This window comes from Dreissena polymorpha, chromosome 15 (assembly GCF_020536995.1).
Source record: "Dreissena polymorpha isolate Duluth1 chromosome 15, UMN_Dpol_1.0, whole genome shotgun sequence".
In the NCBI taxonomy this organism is placed as follows: Eukaryota; Metazoa; Mollusca; class Bivalvia; order Myida; family Dreissenidae; genus Dreissena; species Dreissena polymorpha.
This window is the reverse complement of record NC_068369.1, coordinates 60153054-60175749: the sequence shown is the minus strand read 5'-3', so window position 1 is coordinate 60175749 and position 22696 is coordinate 60153054. Positions and strand designations below refer to the sequence as shown.

At 36.7% G+C, this 22696-nt stretch overlaps 1 protein-coding gene across 1 annotated transcript in view; it reads left to right on the top strand.

Annotated features, from left to right (window-relative positions):
• LOC127861098 (enhancer of polycomb homolog 1-like) overlaps positions 1–20224 on the top strand; it is a 45050-nt gene extending 24826 nt beyond the window's left edge. The window contains exons 6-14 of the mRNA XM_052399475.1: positions 8030–8110; positions 8484–8592; positions 8980–9150; positions 9619–9702; positions 10131–10279; positions 13561–13683; positions 14160–14566; positions 15765–16077; positions 16903–20224. Coding sequence (XP_052255435.1) covers positions 8030–8110; positions 8484–8592; positions 8980–9150; positions 9619–9702; positions 10131–10279; positions 13561–13683; positions 14160–14566; positions 15765–16077; positions 16903–16975 — 1510 coding nt within the window. The 3' untranslated portion in view covers positions 16976–20224. The remainder of the gene's footprint in view (positions 1–8029; positions 8111–8483; positions 8593–8979; positions 9151–9618; positions 9703–10130; positions 10280–13560; positions 13684–14159; positions 14567–15764; positions 16078–16902) is intronic.
• Positions 20225–22696: the final 2472 nt, after the last annotated feature.

The window sequence follows — 22696 nt, the reverse complement described above, 5'->3', positions numbered from 1 at the left end:
AATAATATTTTAACGTTGCGGTAAAATTTACATTCGGAAGTATGTTTCGGATTAAAAACGCGTTTACATCCACTTACGGGAATGGGTTTCGGATTACAAATTTGATTATTCCCCATTTGAGATTTCAACAAATATTAACAGTTGCGTTAGGAATTCAACGATAATTTGTTTAAGCACTTTACGAGTCGAATAAATGTTTTGACTGAATTATACATGAAAATCACGTTGTCCACGAGGATTCCGGCCGGTTGCCATCAGTCTTCTAAGTATCGATTATCGTACGAAACATTTATAACTGTGCGTAATTAATTCAAAGAAAATTTGTTAAAGCGCATTACATGTCGAATAAATGTCAGAAATACTTATCGCATACTTCTAACCGGGAGTTATTTGCACAACTTACTCGCTATAAGTAATTAATTGTTCAACACTTGCAATTAATTTCTCGTATTAATTATGGGTCATATGTAACACTTGTTTACAGTGAAAAGGTGTGATAATGATGCCCGAAACCGTCTTTAATGTACTGTACAGTACTAGTTACCGGTTTTATATTACGTAAATGGTACAACTTCTTGCTAATCAAGCTGCGATAAACTCTGTGCCCGACGTCAATAAAAAATAATGGTCGATAGTTAACCCCGCCCTTATAAGCATTCACGTAACCGATTTGACGATGAACATTACAGTTTGACGACTGGAAAGTTACCTGAAACATTCTTGTCAGCATTTAAATGACTGTGTAATGTGGCTAGAATAATCGATACGCGCGTCATGCTATTCTCTTATCAGTGGATTATCCATTACACAATGTGGTGTTTATGGCGATTACTTGTGAAAGTAGGTACCGAGTGCTTCTTTTAAAACAGGGAATATTGATACAGTGATATAGAAACCATGATTTTGTTTGACAATCTCCACTTTCTTTTACTGAAAAATACACTGGTTGGAAAATTTCAAGCGCCCAGGGAACTCTGATTTCGAAATTCAAGCGCCCCGGCGAGGGATTGTTAAATGACCTGTGGAAAGCCCTGTCCTCCACCAAATTTCTTCAAATTATGTCCCTGGGGTCAAATTTGACCCTGCCCCGGGGATAACAAAATTGAACATGTGCTTATATTAGGCCTATTTTGTGAAAACTTTCAAAATCTTCTCGTCATAACCATTGGGCCTAGGTCTATCAAATTTGGTATGTAGAGACATCTAATAGTCCTCTACCAAATGTCTTCAAAATATGCCCCTGGGGTCAAATTTGACCCTGTCCCGGGGGTCACAAAATTGAACATATGCTTATATAAAGTCTATTTTGTGAAAACTTTCAAAATCCTATCAACCATAACCATTGGGCCTATGGCTATCAAATTTGGTATGTAAAGGCATGTAATAGTCCTCTACCAAATTTCTTCAAATTTTGCCCCATGTGGTCAAATTTGACCCTGCCCCGGGGGATTACATAATTGAACATATGCTTTAGGCCTATTTTGTGAAAACTTTTAAAATCTTCTAGTCCATAACCATTGGGCCTAGGGCTACCAAATTTGGGATGTAGTGACATCTTATAGTCCTCTACCAAGTTTTTATGCCCCCCTTCGAAGAAGAGGGGGTATATTGCTTTGCTCATGTTGGTCTGTCGGTCGGTCTGTCTGTCCACCAGGTGGTTGTCAGACGATAACCCAAGAAGGCTTGGGCCTAGGATCATGAAACTTCATAGGTACATTGATCATGACTTGCAGATGACCCCTATTGATTTTGAGGTCACTAGGTCAAAGGTCAAGGTCACGGTGACCCGAAATAGTAAAATGGTTTCTGGATGATAACTCAAGAACGCATACGCCTAGGATCATGAAACTTCATGGGAAGATTGATCATGACTCGCAGATGACCCCTATTGATTTTGAGGTCACTAGGTCAAAGGTCAAGGTCATGGTGACCCGAAATAGTAAAATGGTTTCCGGATGATAACTCAAGAACGCATACGCCTAGGATCATGAAACTTCATGGGTAGATTGATCATGACTCGCAGATGACCCCTATTAATTTTGAGGTCACTAGGTCAAAGGTCACGGTGACCCGGAATAGTAAAATGGTTTTCGGATGATAACTCAAGAACGCATACGCCTAGGATCATGAAACTTCATAGGTAGATTGATCATGACTTGCAGATGACCGCTATTGATTTTGAGGTCACAAGGTCAAAGGTCACGGTGACCCGAAATAGTAAAATGATTTTCGGATGATAACTCAAGAAGGCTTTTGCCTAGGATCATGACACTTCATAGGTACATTGATCGTGACTCGCAGATGACCCCTATTGATTTTCAGGTCACTAGGTCAAAGGTCAAGGTCACAGTGACAAAAATCGTATTCACACAATGGCTGCCACTACAACGGACAGCCCATATGGGGGGCATGCATGTTTTACAAACAGCCCTTGTTTTCAAATTATGCCCCTGGGGTCAAGTTTGACCCTGCCCCATATTCACAAAATTGAACATATGCTTATATAAGGCCTATTTTGTGAAAACTATCAAAATTCTTGTCCATAACTGTATGGCATAGGGCTACCAAATTTGGTATGTAGTGACATGTAATAGTTCTCTTCTTAGTTTGTTCAAATTATGCCCCTAGGGTCAAATTTGAAACTGCCCCGGGGGTCACAAAATTGAATATATGATTATAAAGGTCTTATTTTTTGAAAACTTTAAAAATCTTGTCCATAAACATTGGGCCTAGGGCTACCAAATTTGGTATGTAGTGACATCTTATAGTCCTCTACCAAGTTTGTTCAAATTATGCCCCTGGGGTCAAGTTTGACCCTGCCCCGAGGGTCACAAAATTGAATATATGCTAATATAAGGCCTATTGTGGGAAAACTTAAACAAGAAATATCTTTAAAAAAGATATACGGGGTTGATTGTGGTTGCAGTTAATGAAAGGTAAAGACTTCAATGAATGAGATCAAAGATAGCGAATGTCTTTTTCTGTGCAATTCTTAGCTGCAGCAAACGCAGTACGGGATGATACGCGGAGTTTTCGCGGCTTATTTTACATTATTACATATTGCTGGTCATAAACGTATAGATACAAAACAGAAAACCAAAAGAAGAATGGAAGTGAAATTAAAACATATGAGTCAATCGGCCACACGCGAAGTATCCATACATATTTTAAATATTTATACGCACGTTCTTCGAACAAACCTGTTTTAGTGGTTTGTCTGGCGTTGCTATTTGATTCGATTATTTACAGTATCGAGAATCATTGCGCTCATGCTAAATTCATTAGTCAATATGATGGCATAATTCTTGTTAAATTAATTAAAAATAATATTTATCATGGTATTGTTGTAAAACACATTAAGAATCTATTATTGACATACCATTTGATATCGCTGGATATCTTCATTTAACATCTGTCTGGTCTAAAGAAAATTCCAGTTCACCTAGTTCACGCTATAGCGTCTTTATTATGTAACGATTATTTTCCTGGCCGCGAACTCCGATCAGCACATAGGGTAGAGACGCAGCGATGACCTGTATGTAAACTCTGACATTCACACACAGTGGCCGCAAATTGACCCGATATACCTCGCGAGTTGAAATGCAATGCATTAAAGTGAGTCTTCGCTTCCACTGCTCTCTATACTTTAACATGTTAACATGTTGACAGGAATATGGAAGTTAGTACTAAATATGAGAACATAGCCTTTAAGTGCAAAAGTTCTCGCGCTGAAAATCTTCTGAAAATAAAAGGTGGACGCACAAACTGTATCGATGTCGAGATTGAGTGTAAAACTGTTCTATCTATTAAGCCTTTTCATTAGATATAAAATTGTTTCATGCTGAACACGCAGTAAAACAAAGACGCGGACATGTTTCCAATGTTCTGGTCGTATTCTCAAATCAGCCAATGCAGTCAATGAAGTGTATTCATCTGTACTTTGTTTTATTTGAATTCTATTGGACGCTAACAAAGGTCAGGCTAAGGTGAAAAGCTGGCGTATACAGCTAACGCCGAAAAAATATCTTGTCCATAAACATTGGGCCTAGGGCTACCAAATTTGTTATGAAGTGAAATCTTATAGTTCTCTACCAAATTTGTTCAAATTATGCCCCTGGGGTCAAAACTTCAAAAAATTTATGTCCATAACCATCCAGCCTAGGCAGGGGTGTCAATTTTCCGGATTATTCCGGAAATCCGGATTTGAGCCGTCCTGGGTTGATTTTGAGGTGAATGTAAATCCGATGAGTTTGTTTAAGGGGGGTGGGGTAGGGACAAAATTCTTTTAGTGCGGGATCATTTCAGAACGAATATTGTTATAGCATCGTCGGCATTCCGGACATTTGCGCTTGGTACCGATTTTATTTATTTCTGATTGGTAAGCGGCTGGCACTGACATGATGAGCAGTAACTGACAAAGTAAAGCACTGCAATATCATATTTTAAAACAATATGTTAATCAAATTATATATTGACTGCGTATTTGCTAGGTTACTGGTTTACATTTTCTGCAGTCAAACGATATGCATATTTTATTTCATTTGCAAATGATGTATCGGGACATGTTTTCGGACAGTCGTTTTCGGATACGGTATGGTTTGTCGATTTTAATTTAATTTTGAAGATCTTAATATCATTTGCAGGGGTTTTTTTTAGAAAAAGGGGAAGACGCTGGACGCTGGGTAAAAGGGGAAAATCGAGCGCGAAAAAGACATATTTGGGGAAAAAATAAAAACTGTTCATTTCAATGTCTATAACTCGCCTACAGACTTCAGGTTTTTAAAAACTGTTCATTTCAATGTCTATAACTCGCCTACAGACTTCAGTTTTTTTTTTAGAAAAAGAGACATGTCCCTGACCTTTTTGTTCTTAAACACATGAACAAGTATGATATTAAAGTCAAAGTCCTAAATAAAGTTGCAGGGGTAGATCTAATAATGGGAAATGTTTTCAACTGGGGCCGGGGAACGATTTCAATATTGTGATTTCAATTTCATGATGAATGTGTTGACGATCTAGATCTGCTACAGTATTGGAAGGGAAAGGTGCGGCAGCTGCCGATTGTCTACTTTCACTTTCACAATAATCCGACAGTATTAATCGATGTTGATTACATGTACCTCCGAATCCTGCTGGGTTTCAACGGTTTTTGATGATTCATTCTTAAAAAATGCGTCAACGCAATTAATATTTTCCGAGTCCGAACGTTTTATTTTGTTCGTGTATGAATGCCTATTGTGAGACTTTTTTTCTGTTTTAACGTTTATACCCATCTTGGCTTTCACATAACCCGGATGAAAACTCGATTGGTTTCCGGTAATTAATTGACGAATCGACCTTCTCGCGCAAGACCGGAATCCAGTAAAATAGTCACATGATTAATACGATTAGTTGCCCGGTTTCCATGACGTATTTAAGAGCTATATATAGAATCACTGGGATTCCCAGATTTGAGTGTTCGTCGGGAGAGAGAGAGAGAGCGAGATCGTTGTACATGGTACAAATAGGATAATGCCTCAGTCACAAATAACCCGGTCGCCGGCCGATGTGTCCGATCTCCAGGCATCGGGAAGACTGGACACGTCGGAGCCGTCCGCCGTCCGATGTGTGACAAAGTTTAAAACGTTTTTTTTCCGCTCATCGGGCATGCGCCGGCCGATGATCGCATGGTCATTTTGTAGCATCGAGCGGCGTCCGGATTAATTTTTTATATCACAGTTTGTTTTACCCGAAATCGGGCCCGGGAAGGAATCGAGTTGAGATCGATAAAAGATCGGACGATCAACGAACGGTTATCGCCCGGCGTGCGCCCGACATCGGCTTCATTGTACGTGTATTATAACGAACATCGTCCGGCGTCCGTCGGGCATCGTGCGGAGGCCCTCCGGCAATCGGACGGTCGCCGGCCGATGTATACGTCCCTGTGAAATATCTTGATTTTTGCCGATACGCGTACGATGAATCCGATGTCGGGCGATCGCCGGGCGATAACCGTGCGTTGATCGTCCGATCTTTTTACGATCTCAATACGATTCCTTCCCGGGCCCGACGTCGGGTAAAATTTTAAGTGAGACTTAAAATTAATCCGGACGCCGCCCGATGCAACAAAATGACCCGATGCCTGTGCGATCATCGCCCGGTCGCCAGCCCGATGAGCGGAAAAATACATCGGCCGCTGATCGGACGGCGATCGGTCTCTATTTGTGACTGAGGTATAAGTGTCGACTTCCCAAAAGAAAGAAAAAAAGATTTCTTTGAGGGTAAAATATTATACATGTATTTTGGTGAAAAATTTAATTTTTGGAGGGGAAATGGTAGTTTTGGGGGAAAAATTCTGGTAGGGGAAGACGCCGATTATCGGCGTCACTTTCTTAGTAAAAAAAACCCCTGATTTGTTTAGAATACAAATACACATGCGGTGTTACGGATGGTTTGGTTTATAATATTTCGCATTGTACTCACCAGAAAATGCACCTAGAAAGACTATAAAAAAGAACAATAAGCTAGAAGCTAGGGCTCAGGGGGGGGTGGGGGGTTGGGCCCTCTCTTTCCTTTATCCTACGGCCTCAGACTCTCGGCTTAATTTTCCGGATTTCAAATTTGGGACAATTGACACCCCTGCTAGGGCTATCAAATTTAGTATGTAGTGACATCTTATAGTACTCTACCAAATTTGTTCAAATTTTATCCCTGGGTTCAAATTTGAACCTGCCCCTGGGGTCACAAAATTGAACATATGTTTATATAATGCCTATTTTGTGAAAACTTAAAAAAAAAAATCTTGTATATAACCATTAGGCCTAGGGCTACACAATTTGGTATGTAGTGACATTGTATAGTCCTCCACTTAGTTTGTTTAAATTATGCCCCAGGGGTCAAATTTGACCCTGCCCTGGGGGCCACAAAATCGATTATATGCTTATATAGGGCTTATTTTGTGAAAACTTTAAAATCTTCTTGTGCTTAACCATTAGGCATAGGGCTACCAAATTCGGTATGTAGTGACATCTAATGGTTCTCTACCAAGTTTGTTCAAATTATGCCTTGGATCAAATTTGACCCTGCCCGGGGGGGGGGGGGGGGGGAGGGGGGGGGGGAATATTTGTTTCAGCTTTTTCAGCAGTGGAGCGATACAGGGCCATCATGGCCCTCTTGTTTTTACCATAGTAAAGGACCTTGGATTGAACAATTTTCTCAAAAATAACACTGATGTCATTTTGCTGCTATGAGGCTTTACAGTGAAGTAGGGGGCATTGCAATTCACAAACACATATCTTGTTTGTACATACTTTGTCTTATTTGTCTTTTTATGCCCCCCTTGCTCATGTCGGTCGGTCGGTCGGTCCGTCCACCAGGTGGTTGTCAGACGATAACTAAAAAACGCTTGGGCCTAGGATCATGAAACTTCATAGGTACATTGATCATGACTCGCAGATGACCCCAATTGATTTTGAGGTCACTAGGTCAAAGGTCAAGGTCACGGTGACCCGAAATAGTAAAATGGTTTCCGGATAATAACTCAAGAACGCTTAGGCCTAGGATCATGAAACTTCATAGGTACATTGATCATGACTCGCAGATGACCCCAATTGATTTTGAGGTCACTAGGTCAAAGGTCAAGGTCATGGTGACCCGAAATAGTAAAATGGTTTCCGGATGATAACTCAAGAACGCTTAGGCCTAGGATCAAGAAACTTCATAGGTAGATTGATCATGACTCGCAGATGACCCCTATTGATTTTCAGGTCACTAGGTCAAAGGTCAAGGTCACAGTTTCCGGATGATAACTCAAGAACGCTTAGGCCTAGTTTTATTAAGATTTAAATATTGTGTGTATTGTATTGATGATTGATTAATGTACAACTGTCTAACCAGTTACAACTGACTACATTTTCTGATATCCATGTATAAAATGTTTTTGACAATTTTAAAGGAAATCAAGTTTTTGACAACTTAAAAGTTTATCAATAATTTATTTAGTTATAGTTTATGTCGTGAATCAAATTAAGGACCCTGTTAATGATTTCAGAACGCTTTTGGAATTCGTGAAACGAAGAGAAAAGATGAAGAAGGAAATGCTGCAGTTAGCAATTGAAATAGCAGAAAAAAGGTGAAACGCAAAGAGTTGTGTTATTACAATTAATACAAAGTTGTTGACTTTGTTGTAATTTTGACATAAATTCATTAGCAACAACATGTATTTAATTGTTTGTCTGAGAAAGTATACTAAAATAATTGTTTGGAATAATTAATGAGACCTCATTAGGAAAGAAACTTCTTTTACTATGCGCAAGTTATTTACAGCATGTTAATAATGGTCTTTGCAATAAAGTACACTATTTTCATTAATACAATATGAAGCTTTTTTGCTTATTATGTTTTTCATTTATGTAAAAAGCTTATTTACAGACATATCTGGAAATCATACAAACACTTTAATGGCCATGCTAGCAATGTTTTTAATCAAAATCCTTTGTTTGCAGATACCAGTTGGAAGACTATGATGGCACTATGTTGACAGAGGCAGAGTCTATAAGGCACAAATTACCTCCCTTTGTTTCACCATATACTTGGAAAGACTGGAATACTGGGGTAAGTTACTCCCCTTTGTCTCACCATATACTTGGAAATACTGGGACACTGGGGTAAGTTCAGCTGCTCAAATGAATGCTGTTTGTTCACTTTTATTTGTAAGTCCATTGTGTAGAAATTATGGACTGCTCTTGGTATTTAAAAAAATAACATCCCTTTATTTAATATGTATTGAAAGTTTTATTAAATAGTTATATAAAACGTTTGTTGTTACAACTAGTCATAATAAAACGTGTTCTCTTAAACTTCGAATTGTTGGAATGGTGTATATTTTCGTACATGAAAGATTATCAAATTTAAAGTGTGGTTATAAAATGAACTATTGAATATTGCATCCAAATACACATTAGTGAAACATTCACATTGTAATATCATTATCCCCTCTAGGAGGAGGTTGCAGTCAAACAGAAGAAGCGTGAATATCGCAAGAGGAAGCACAAAACATCTGTATCTCAACCATCTAACATGAATTCCAATGCTCAACCACTGTACGCCAATACCGATATGGGAATGCTGCAATCTGATCTCTTTAGCTCCGAGGATGAACCTTTCTCACCGGTTTGTACACTCTTTTTGCAACTCTTTGACAGATCTTGCTGTTAGGTCTTAGCTGTATGTAGACAACATTAGGCAGGGTATTACATACTACATGTGTTTAAATTTTGCCACACTTATATTTTCATGATGTAAATTATTAATTATGTTTTCACAAGTATGCATGTTAATATCTTAAGGTCTGGTTATACATGTCTTTAATTGTTTTAAGTTATTCAATTGTGCAATTGATTGTAAAAGGATAAAATATTCACATTGTGGAAATACTTATGTGAGACTGAATTATGTGGGATGGGCTATGACAGCAAGCAGTAAGAATGTAGACTTGAATATTATGATGTGATATTGACAATTTTCTTGCACAAGATTAATAAGGTTGATATTCATTAGAATGATTGCAGTTCATTACATTGCATGTATGATCATGTTTTTGGCATCCATTTTCAAGTTATTGTCATTTGTTTTTGTCAGATGTCTCCCTCTGACCAAGAAGATGAAAACGATCCGGATGGTATCTATGCCTTCAAGAGAAAGAAGAACTGTAGCTACTATGCGGTAGGTTTTGAAACTAAAAAAATCATTTGCAATTTTAACAAGATGACTTTTTACATCAGTATTTATTCTAGATTGAATTTCATTTGACTGCCCCCTGGCTGTTAAGCTACTGGATATTTAACACTGATTTACTTGTTGTATGGAACATCTGACTACATTAAGTGGCTTATTTGTGTGGTCAAGTATCAGATAATTACAAAAAAAAAATCAAAATGCATTGAATTTTTCTGGAAGCATTGTTTCGTTTAAAACTGCAGCATGTCTTGTTAAGTTTGCACAGATAATATAAACCATAACAGCTTTTTGTCAGGCAGGCCAGCATAAGGTATAATTACCCTTTAAAAAACAAGATGTATGGCTTTTAATATCTAACTGAAAAGTTCCAATAATATGAATTTGTTTTTGCATATTTGTGTTATATCTTACAGCCTATACTAGATCGCCTTGGTAATTGGCCGTGGTGCAGTCCAGAGGATGGTGGTATAGGCGACAAGCGGTTCCGTTACTCCCTGACATCACTCTCCCAGCCTCAAACATGTATCGGCTTTGCACGCAGAAGGGTCGGTAGAGGTGGAAGGTATGGCTTTCATCCCTTAATTGACAAATAAGCTTTTGTTATTAGAATATGAGCCTTGTTCCGTAAAAAAAAATGTGCGTTGTGTCATCACAGATTAGCCTGTGCCGTTTGAACAGGTTTATCTGGGACTACACTTTCAGCCTTAAATGGATATTTGTTAAGAAGGGACTTTTTTTTTAAATAAAAGTGCAATAAAAGACAAAAAGTGTGCCTGAATAACCTTTGCGTAATGCACTGGCTAATTTGGACAACACATGCATCAAGTCCTGTTTTCTCAGAAAGCGACTCTTATTATTCTTAGCAGCTCAGATTTGTTGTAGTTGTTAGACATGTGTATTGGGTATTGTGTAAGACTCAGGGCTCACGCTGGGCACAAATTTAAGGGAGAAGTGACTTCTCCCTGGACACTGATTTAGGGAGAAGTGAGGAGACTCTAGGGAGAAGTGAAGAGACTCAGACACAAGGGTTTGCATGTAGGGCGTTACAAAACACATATATGTGTATCACATTATTGAAGTATGCCACTGTAGTGCGCATAATTATATTTCTTTTGTGTATCTTAATTTTTCCAGCAGTTCTAATTAACCAAGTTATGATAGACACGACGGATAAATAACTAATATTTTACTAGCTCTATATTCAATCCATTTTGATGTTAATATCATATTATACAGACTAAAGTATTTCAAAGATAATATGTTTATGAAGCAGTAGAGAACATAAGCTTAATAAAACTGTCACACCAGATAAATATTTACATTTGAAATAATTACATTTATTGACATTTAGCATTTGCTTTCGTAATAATTATTTGTTATGCCCCCCTTCGAAGAAGAGGGGGTATATTGCTTTGCTCATGTCTGTCTGTTGGTCCGTCCACCAGGTGGTTGTCGGACGATAACTCAAGAACGCTTGGGCCTAGGATCATGAAACTTCAAAGGTACATTGATCATGACTTGCAGATGACCCCTATTGATTTTGAGGTCGCTAGGTCAAAGGTCAAGGTCACGGTGACCCGAAATAGTAAAATGGTTTTTGAAGGATAACTCAAGAACGCATACGCCTAGGATCATGAAACTTCATGGGTAAATTGATCATGACTCGCAGATGACCCCTATTGATTTTGAGGTCACTAGGTCAAAGGTCAAGGTCACGGTGACCCGAAATAGTAAAATGGTTTCCGGATGATAACTCAAGAATGCATACGCCTAGGATCATGAAACTTCATGGGTAGATTGATCATGACTCGCAGATGACCCCTATTGATTTTGAGGTCAAGGTCTTGGTGACCTGAAATAGTAAAATGGTTTTCGGATGATAACTCAAGAACGCATATGCCTAGGATCATGAAACTTCACAGGTAGATTGATCATGACTCGCAGATGACCTCTATTGATTTTGAGGTCAAGGTCAAAGGTCAAGGTCACGGTGACCCGAAATAGTAAAATGATTTTCGGATGATAACTCAAGAACACTTTTTCCTAGGATCATGACACTTCATAGGTACATTGATCATGACTCACAGATGACCCCTATTGATTTTCAGGTCACTAGGTCAAAGGTCAAGGTCACAATGACAAAAAACGTATTCACACAATTGCTGCCACTACAACGGACAGCCCATATGGGGGGCATGCATGTTTTACCAACAGCCCTTGTTATTTTTAATAGTCTTTCCAATTGCAATTTCATGTGAATACAATTCGAAATATGATAAACCACACCGTCCGCATCACCCCATCTGTATTCTTCATTTTATTTCTTCTTTAAAGAACTTCGAAATTAAATTATAATCAATGAAAAATAATGTATCCAAAAACGACAGTCCGAAAAATTGTATGCGTTACGCACATGAAACAAATTGTGCATATCGTTTGACAGCAAAAAAATGAAGATCGGAGACCTAGCAAATACGTTATTAATAAACAATTTAATTGACATAATGCTTTACAATAGCATAATTTGTGGGTTAAAAACAAGTTAATTATCACCTTTTAATTTCAAACGATAATCGGCAGAAAGGTGCAACAACATCGACATAGATCTAATTATTTAATTACCATCCTTTTGTTAATTCAGATCAATAGTCGGTAGAAATGTAAAGGGATCAACTTAGAAATAATTTTTTTATTGTCAGGCTCCTTCTCATTTGTTTATCTTTAAATACGACGTTTGTCATCGGCCACTCTAGTGTTGGCAGACGACAATATCAACTGTGTATTTCCAAGTATACAGTGTCTGCGCATGAATGACCCAATATTATGTGTGAGCGAACTCAATGTTGATTGGCTAGCTAGGTTGGCATATAGCAGTCGCACTGTCCGTCCGTCTGTCTGTCCGTCGCACTTTTGCGTTGAGGTTTCAAAAAATGCTCATAACTTCTATGTCGCTTCAGATGTAACCTTCATATTTGGTATGCATGTGTATATGGACAAGGCCTTTCCATATGCACACACATTTTGACCCCTTTGACCTTGAATTTGAACTTAGGGTCTGCGTTTAGGTTTTGAAATCTGCGTTTAGGTTTTGAAAAAGTGTTTTTTTGGGGGGCATATGTCTTCCGATTGAGACAGCTCTTGTTATCTACACTTTCTTAAATTTAAGGCGACGTTTGGCGTAAGAAAGCGACTTAGTCGCTCAGGTCCGTCCCCTAGCGCGAGCCCTGAGACTTATTGCAGATGTTTATTAGATTTATTATTACATTTTCCTGATAATGACACATATTTGTCGGAACTTGGCCCAATGATGTGAACAGAAATATGAGATTGGGGCAGTCATGTTTTTGTACTAAGTCTTTAGCTTTAAATCTTTTAATCTTTTTCTTTTCATTTTTCCATACTTATTTCTGTCTGTACTAAAACCCTCTTGTGTCCTTACCCATCCCGTCTTATTTCTGACTGTACTTGGTACAGAATAAGAACTGCAGCGCGATCTATGACCGTGATTATGAGAGCTGAGGGCCTTATGTTAATTTTATTACATATTAAAATTTCTTGAATATTTATATATGTAATGATGGTGATTTTAATGCATTAGTTTTCAACAATTTTAGGAAAGATCAGTCCTGTGAATGGGGCAGAATCTGTTTAAAGCAAAACTTAAGCAATCTGTTCTTCAATATGTCTGCTAATGTATCATCTGTTGAGCAGATTTCTATGACTAAAGCATCTGAGCAGTTAATTATAGTGGACATCTGAAGCATTTAACCTGCAAAATGGAAGTAAAAAAAGGTGTATTTGTATATTTATTTCAAGTCGATGTTTCAATATTTGCCATTACAGAATATTGTTAGATCGCGGGTATTCCCCGTGGGACGATGGTTTACAGCAGGCAGATCTCTCAGGGTCAGGCTCATATTCAGGAGTCATTGGAGACTATGTAACATACATTAAACACTCAAAAATGTAAGTATGCGGAAATGGTACCATTGTTTACAATGTTTAGCCATTGCATAATCAAAGACTAGAACGCTTGTAACAGTTACTGGCTCTGCATTGTACAATGCATATTTACATGTTATCATATTCAATAGTTTGTCAGTATCGCCTTAGTCAAAATTGTGAAGGCCCCTAATGTGAGTCTAAAGTATGCTACTTTCATATGTAGGTCATAGTTTTGTTCACATGTTACATACATGTATTAAGCCTTTCCTTTTCAGCACCTTACATTCAATTAATTGTCACAGTGCTGCTGTAAATTATTTAAAAAAATATATATTAAAAGTTTGATCATCTGTTAACTATCAAGTTTGAGTATCACTGAAATAGCCATTTGCAATCTAGCACTTGCCAAAATTATTTTTGGAATGATTGTTCTGGACTTAAAATGGCATACCTGTTTTAAAAAAGTGCTCTTTCAGATGGTTGCATATCAATTTCAGATCTCATTTCCGGCCGCATTCACCTCCACCAGACATGGAAAGTGGTTACCATATCGGTTCTAATTCATTCTCATCTCAAGACAATGACTTTAGTATGGACTATTTCACGTCCCATCAGGAGCAACTGCTTCAGATGCAACGTGAACAGCAGGAGCAGTTGCTCAGACACCAAACGTGTGATCTCGATTCCTCATTGACTGGCTTAGAACATTCCTTCTCATCCCAACCCACCTCTCGTTTCACTCTGGACACTGCCAGTGCAAAGTTTGCTGTATCAGCAGTCATAAACACCGCTCAAGTGCAACAGCAGCATAGTGCTACGTCAACAGCAGCAATCAATGGTGCAAGCTCAATAGCAACTACTTCTGTCAACCTTCTGAATGGACCAATAACTACAATTACAGATAGTATGTGTATTTCTGTGTATGAAGAAATTTACATAGAGATTCTTTGTATATTTTCTATATTGTTTTAGAAGGGAACCATTGAACTATTTTGTCTTGGCTGGGATTCTTTCAGTTTTGAGCCAAACTCCAGCCAGAATCTTATTTTGTTAAAAGCAACATAAAGGTGGTCTTTTATGTTCTCACTTTGAAAATTAACATCTTTCAGTTGTTGACTTAATGTTGTAAGGTGGTTTTGTTACAATAAATATTTTTTGTAACCTGATTACACTTTGGCTGTTTGGTACTCTTTCATTTGGATCCTTACAGTTTTACCGTAGATGTTGGCAGGATATCTTTGTTTTTGGTATAAGGACTGGATGAAAATTCATTAAGTCAATAAATCCTGAGATATCTTGTGTGTGATATTTGTGCAGACCAAAGATTTTCTTATTAAAAACATCTTAAATACAACTTTAAGCTAACGTTCGGACTAGGAGGTCAAAATTTATACAGAAGATATTGAGTTTAAAAATCTTTAAACAGTCTGATGATCACTCATGGAGTTAGTAGACATTGATTACATTGCATGGTATGACTAGGGAAAGATTCAGGATCATGCCATGTACTGAGAGGGTCTACTAAAATGGGGTTGAGTGGAAAGTCAGAAAGTTTGCTGACATTTAATAATGCATTATGTAATTCAAGTAATTTCTGAGTCTTTTGTAATTAATGTCTGTAAGCCATCTTCTTTGGGTACAGAATATTTTCAAAATGACTTCAATTTTCAAAGATTTTCTTTTCTATGTGTTGACCATTACAAATGAGCAAAAGGGGGAAGCAAAAAAGAGCAGGTTGCTGCATTCTGCAATTTGTCTCTAGTTCTGTCCAGTTACAATCAATGCAAGCTTTTGAACACAAAAAAAAACAACACAAATTATACATGTCAGTAGCGCAAATGAAAGGTTGTTGGAAGTGGTCAGGATATAGACTTAGACTACTAGAATTCATTTGGAAACGCATGTATTAAGTATTTATAATGTTGAAATCTACTTGGGAACATTCATGTAATTCCAGTACCTTATTATTTTTAACTTTGGTCCCTTTAAATTTAATAAAGTAGGAAAAGATATGTTCTTATAGAGAATCAATAGAATATAAGTGATTTAAAGGTAGCTGATACAATTTTGATTTTCAACCGTTGCTAATCGTGAATTTTCAGACCAGGGTCTTTCTACGTCACCGGCAGCAGATATCCTGCAGCTAAATCTTCCGCTGAACAACAACAATCACCACCATCACGCTCCCTCGTCTCTCGTCACTCCCATCTCCTCCTACGCCCTTCAGCCACTCCTGAACTCTAGTCCCGTCTCCATGGCTGCAAGTTCATCCCCTGTGTCGGCACTGTCGAACGCATCAGCTGTTAGCACTGTGTTGACGTCCATTAATAATCTGGCGGGCAAGAACAGCCTTACAGCTGCAAACCTCTATCGCTTTGCTGCCTCCCAGAATACAGTCCTTCAGACAGCAATCAAGTAAGAGACATTGTTTGTTGTTATATACCCCAAGACGGTTTAGTGTCTGTTTATCAGATCTCCTATCCCTTACTTGAATTAAATCATTCTGTTGATTCACACAGCTAAAATCGTTCAGTGAACAGTTGATATTTTTTTGAGCTTTTCTGAGAATAACATGCTTGATATAGTAATAAGCTCTTTGTGGTCAACATTTTTCTTTGCCCGCATTTTTGTTGTCAGCATACTAGAAGTCAAGTGTATTGCCCGATGTTCCTAAAACTTGGTGTTAATGTGTATGTCTGTTTAAAGAGATTTGTCACCCTGTTATACAAATCTCATCCGAAAACAGTTCACAGGATTGTCCATCCATTTGACTTGTCCTCAACCACACACCTGTATATATACTCTTAATCTATGGAGTTATGTATTGTCATTTAAACTAGGGTGACCACATATCTTTTATTTTGATGTAATGATATGAATTTGATTCAAGTGCATATAATAGGCAAAAAATTGTTTGTACGCCAAGAGATTAGATTACTTCCGACTTGGGTCAATCAAGTATTGTTCATCAGATTGTAAAAGCTTTATAATTGAGACGCGTTCTGAGAAAACTGGGTTAAATGCATGTGCTTAAAGCGACGTCCCAGATTAGCCTGTGCAGTCCACACAGGCTAATGGATGACACTTTCCACCTTAACTGGATTTTCATGAAGAAAAGACTTCCTTTAAACGAAAAATACCATAAAAGCGGAAATTTTCGTCCCTGATCTGGGACAACACTTTAGGCACATGCATTAAACACAGTTTTCTCAGAACGCGACTCTAATTTTCCTCTTCCAGACAAAACCATGTAGATTCCAAAGATTTAAACAACCACACGATAGAAACAGTACTTCCCATGGATGTGACCTGAAGGAATGGAGCGATGGACTTGAATCAGTCACATGTCTGTTCAAATACCAGTGTACAGGATTGGGATTGTGGCAGTATTGTTTACTTGTACAGAATTTTTAGGAGAATAAAGCAGAGTGTTTTGTTTTTCTCAACCGTCCATGTTTTAGTAACTTTAAGAGGTTACGTTCAAACAGGCTGTCAAACAGTGTGTTCCTGAGAAATATATATTAGATTGAGCTAGGAGTTTGTGAGATAAAAAACTATATAAAGTTTCAACCAGATCTCTCATTCTCAAATTATTTCTTTAAGTTAAGCATATTAATGGTAAAAACAAATTACCAGTATTTAAAATTTGTATTTTCCAAATTGAATTTAGAGTGGAAAGGAATTGTTTTTAAACATATGGATATGCTATTAAAAACACTTTCCAGGCTATTTAACATAATTTATTTAAGTATTATCAACCAAAGGATAATTACTGTCATTTGTATTATAACTGAAATTCCTTAGCAAGCGCTTTTTGAAGTTTGGCAAATGTAAAAATTCACAGGCTTTCCTAGAGGAGTATTAATTTTTAGCTCGGCTGTTTTCGGAGAAAACCTGAGGTATTGTCATAGCCAGCTCGTCAACCGCCGTCGGGGTCGTGCTAAAACCTGAACATTTTTTAAGGTCTTAAACATTTGCTCTAAAATCAAAGTGCTTCAACCTACAACTTTGAAACTTCATATGCAGCTGCAACCTGATGATTTCTACATGCCACACCCATTTTTGGGTCACTAGGTCAAAGGTCAAGGTAACTGTGACCTCTAAAATAAAATATAAAAAAATCTGACAAGCATTCATTTATTCAAAACTAAACCTGCAGCCGAGGGTGGCAACAGTTATGCGGTGCTCTTGTTAAGTTAGACTCACTACCTAGAATCCTGATTTGTGACTATTAACTGTTGACTCTTGTGAAGATTTTTTCATTATTTTTAAAAAATTATATAAAAAAAAGGCAATTTGTATAAATTGTACAATGTCTGTTGTTTTTGTAGTTACTCTTAATCAAAATTTATTCAACTGTCATACTAGATCATGTTGCTTAATAAGTAGATACGAAGTATGTATGAGTATATGATTAAATGTATTGTGTTTTTTTATAATTATAAAAAACCAATACAACCAAAGTCTTTCATCATTTTTATACTTTAATAATGTGTCGATGTTATCATGATAGTTAAATTGTCATTTCACTTTCAGTTTGACTAATATCTGTAAGTTAGTATTTTTGCCAAATAACAACTTTTTAATTGCCTTCTATTAAAATTAAAGAAAATTTGCAAGATCGCATGTTCTTGCTTATATTGGACACTAACAATCATTTAAAGTGTGTATTTTATAATTATGCACATAATCTTTTTACAATTTTCATGTAGAGGTCCTTGCAACCTGCAAAATTGTGTTTTTTAATATGATAATTGTATTTGAATATTCAAATATTAATGATAGTAAAACTAGTATGTGTTAAATATAAACTAAAACAGCATGATAATCACTTGATCCACAGCTGTATTTGTCCCAGTATTGTTAGCTAGTACCTGTCTGTTTTGAACAGCATTTAGCATTTCCAATCTAATAAAGTGCTCCATAATAATGCAACTGAGTAAATAAAACTAATTGTTCTGGATGTCAGAACATTTGTATACACAATGTAAATTCAAACAGTTAAACACATTTCCCAACATGTTGTGTCCATGTGCAATTTGGCCGTGTTCTCAAAACAAGCACACTTGGAATGTTGTTCATACTTTCTTATTCCATCACCATCAACAAGAAACTACCTCTTTATAATGCCATTTGTTCTGTGTAGCCGATTTGCCAATTAACTTAAGATTGTCTTGCTAATTGTGGAGGACATGGGACGTCAGGGGATCTTTGTCGGCTATTTTGACTAACTCTTTAATTTGTGTGTGTGCTCTTTATCTATGAATAAGGAATTATTTTTTTAAAGTTATTTAAACATTAAAAAAAAATACAAACTACTGTTGAATATTTTACATGTTCCCGAATATTTATTGGTTGTAATAGTGTGTCGTGACTGTTTTAAAAGCGTAGAGAAACCAGACAAAAAGTTGCAATATTAACATTATAGATTATCTTTAAATTTCATTTCTGAATTTAAAAAATGAAACTAAAGCTGTCGTAAATTGTGTAGCAAGGTAGAACAAATATTTTATCTATTGCTATGAAACTTGGTGATTGTTTTTAGCTATTGATAAGAAACTAGATGCATTCATTTAATTTATTTGTGATTCTGAAGATGTGTTTGTGCTCAGTCGTTTGTCTTCACTTTTGTTTTGTACCTAGATGTTTCAGGTCTAGTGTTATTTAATTTAGTGACTTGTTTGTATGTACCACATATTGTGTTCACATTGTCAACAGAACACTGAAGTGATTAAGTGAATTGTTGAAATGCCTTTCTTGTTACATGTACTACATACAGATCAATTCTTATGTTCTGATTTTATAATTTATTTCATATTGTATGTAAAAATTAAACATGGCCTTATATAGAGCTGGAATATGTACGCTGTTCATTTTTATAGTAACAACGCATGGAAGTGAGAAAATGTTATCAATTATCACTCACTATTTTCCATATTCCATATATTCCAGGCTTGTATAACACTTGGTCAATGCTGTAATATTTTATGGTGTGCTATTGGTTAAGACATGTTATTGTAGAGTTTTTGGAGTTTAATTGCTTTCCAGTTAATGTTAATTTATTAATTTCATAGTAATTTTTGAATTTTGACAGAATCTAAGTGACCTGAATCAGGAATGACCGGTACATGTACGTTCTTCTGTAAGCCAGTGTTTACCAAGCATGGGTTTATATGTTGCATTGGTAAATAAAAGCAGGCATGTTCTAATTTCTCGTTGATTTTCATTATACCTTTTAGACAAACAAACAATAGGCAGAGCATTATATTTATGCTTTAGGTTAATTAACCTAAGAAAGAATAATATTTTTAAATGAATATGAAAGTTTTATGTTTGACCATTATTGTGTATGAATTTATTGCAACATATCTGATAACAAAATTGTGCTATTTGACTTCAATGAGTGCTGTGAAACTTGTATTTGTATGTGGTACATTGTAACTCGAAGGGCTGTAACTATTGTATAATAGACAACTCTTGTGTTCATCTGTGATATAAAAGGGTGTTTGGTCTTCAGGGACCGTCCCTTGAAAAAATAAAAAATAAAAATATTGATAAATCACTGTTGTAAATTAGTTACTATGTTTGCGTCCCAAGAACTAAAATATACATATTGTATGGTTTTAATGACCAAAATGTATGTGATCAAATTAATAGTTTCTCCGGTACTTTCAATATCTTGGTCTTCAACAAACTTATTAAGTGTATCCCCTTCATATTGAGGCATATTCTCCCCCTTCATATTTAGGCATATTCTCCCCTTCATATTGAGGCATATTCTCCCCTTCATATTTAGGCATATTCTCCCCCTTCATATTTAGGCATATTCTCTCCCTTCATATTCCCCCCCCCCCTTCATATTGAGGCATATTCTCCCCTTCATATTGAGGTATATTCTCCCCCTTCATATTTAGGCATATTCTCCCCCATATTCTCCCCCTTCATATTGAGGCATATTAACCCCTTCATATTGAAGCATATTCTCCCTTTCATATTGAGGCATATTCTCCCTTTCATATTGAGGCATATTCTCCCTTTCATATTGAGGCATATTCTCCCTTTCATATTGAGGCATATTCTGCCCTTCATATTGAGGCATATTCTCCCCCTTCATATTGAGGCATATTCTCCCCCTTCATATTGAGGCATATTCTCCCCCCCCCCCCTTCATATTGAGGCATAATGCTAGACTCCTGTTGGTTGATCTGTCTGTCCATATTTTGTGTCTGGCACATCACTCTAGCATGTTCACATTTCGAAATGTATTCGCACACATGATCACCATTTCAAGAGTATGCATCGCATTTAAGAACATGCCTCCTTAGATAAGTTCAAAATAGATCTTTGAAGGACATAAGATATAAAAACGGAACGCAAAATAGTATATCAATTTAATCATTTTTTCGTAAAAAAACGTTAACCTATAAAAAAAATCGATGCTCCTTATAGCGATATTCATGCATTCTGTGGCCATTATACAGTTGGAAATAATTGTGATCTAATTCCGCTTAATAGAGTTCAAGGCACCACTCCCGCTGAACTACGTTACACTGAGTGGTGCGTCTGTACGACAACGCGATACGGCATCATAATTTCAACGGTTACGGCGTCTTTCCACAGTTTGTTGACGATACGGGACGTTGTTAAACTAAAAGATAATAACGATAATTTTGAATTGTTTTTGTATGTGTTAGCCAATGTTTATTCAAACACGGATATTGCGTTCCTCTTTCACAGCTTGCCATGTAATTTATTCCTATGATATCAATAAAATGGAAGTTTTACAGACCTGTATAGACAACTCATACAATCATTGGAACATAATTCAAAGTATGACATTTAACAGATGAAAATGCAAACAAACGTAAGCAAGAACAAATATTGGATCATTCTTATCAAGATCTGTCTCAAAATTAACTGCATGTAAGTGTAACGAGATACATTTTGATGAATTGAAATGTTACGGCGTCTTACAGAGAGTGTTGCAGTGCATTTACTACAACATGTTGAAGGTTACGGTATAGTGTCGATGTTTACTAGAGGTTTCGGTAAATAACAAGTTCGGTAAATTGTATTATTATAGTAATTGTTGTGAAGGGTTCGGTAAAACGGATCTTTATAGAGGTATACCTACAATGAGGTGTAAATGCCACCTATTATTGTCTTACATCAGGGGCATATATTTGCAAACTGGTGATTAGTTTTTAATTAATTAATTAATGCAATACCTATATTAAAGAATTTAGGGGCATGAATGAGCTACCACTGAAAAGACTCATTTTAGGTACCAAAACAAAAAATGTAGATTGAATTTTATATGTAACTATTGAAAGTAAAATATACGATTTAAATATCAATACATATTTTTTTAGCGATCTGGTGCATTTATGGAAAAAAAGTGATAATAAATGTTTAAAGACTGATTTAATAAAAGGTCTTCAATTTAGATTAATGCCTTTAAAGCATGTTCAATGTCTTGTAAAATAGTGTAGTACTGATGTATTTATGTAACATGTCTTGGTCGTAAGAGAAGATATCGTAACATGTACACGGAGTTGACATGCTACAACTGTTTTGAAAACTCTGATAAAAATCACCAATAATAGTATACACATGGGCATCACATGGTTGTAAATGAGTGAACTTGATACAGATCTTTGAAAATAATCATCATGACCGAAACTGCAAGCCAGAAACAACGAATTTATTGGATTTTCTATGTTTTGAGCTTGAACTTCTTTCGTTTTTCATGATTTCACGCTAGAAAATTTCTCGTTAGCTTAGGTAGCGAATAAAGAAACATGAATAAATGCCATATCTCGTGTTACGTGCAAGTTTAAACAAAGAATCTACCCGTGTAAACGCGTGTGTATGTCTATAACAGTCAAGCCGCTGTAACTGTTGTAGTTATGACGCCGTATCGCGTTGTCGCACACACGCACCACTCATTGTAACGTAGCTCAGCGGGAGTGGACACAAGGCATCAATATGTTATTCTCCGCGGTGTTATTATGTTACTCTTTAGAACGGGTGT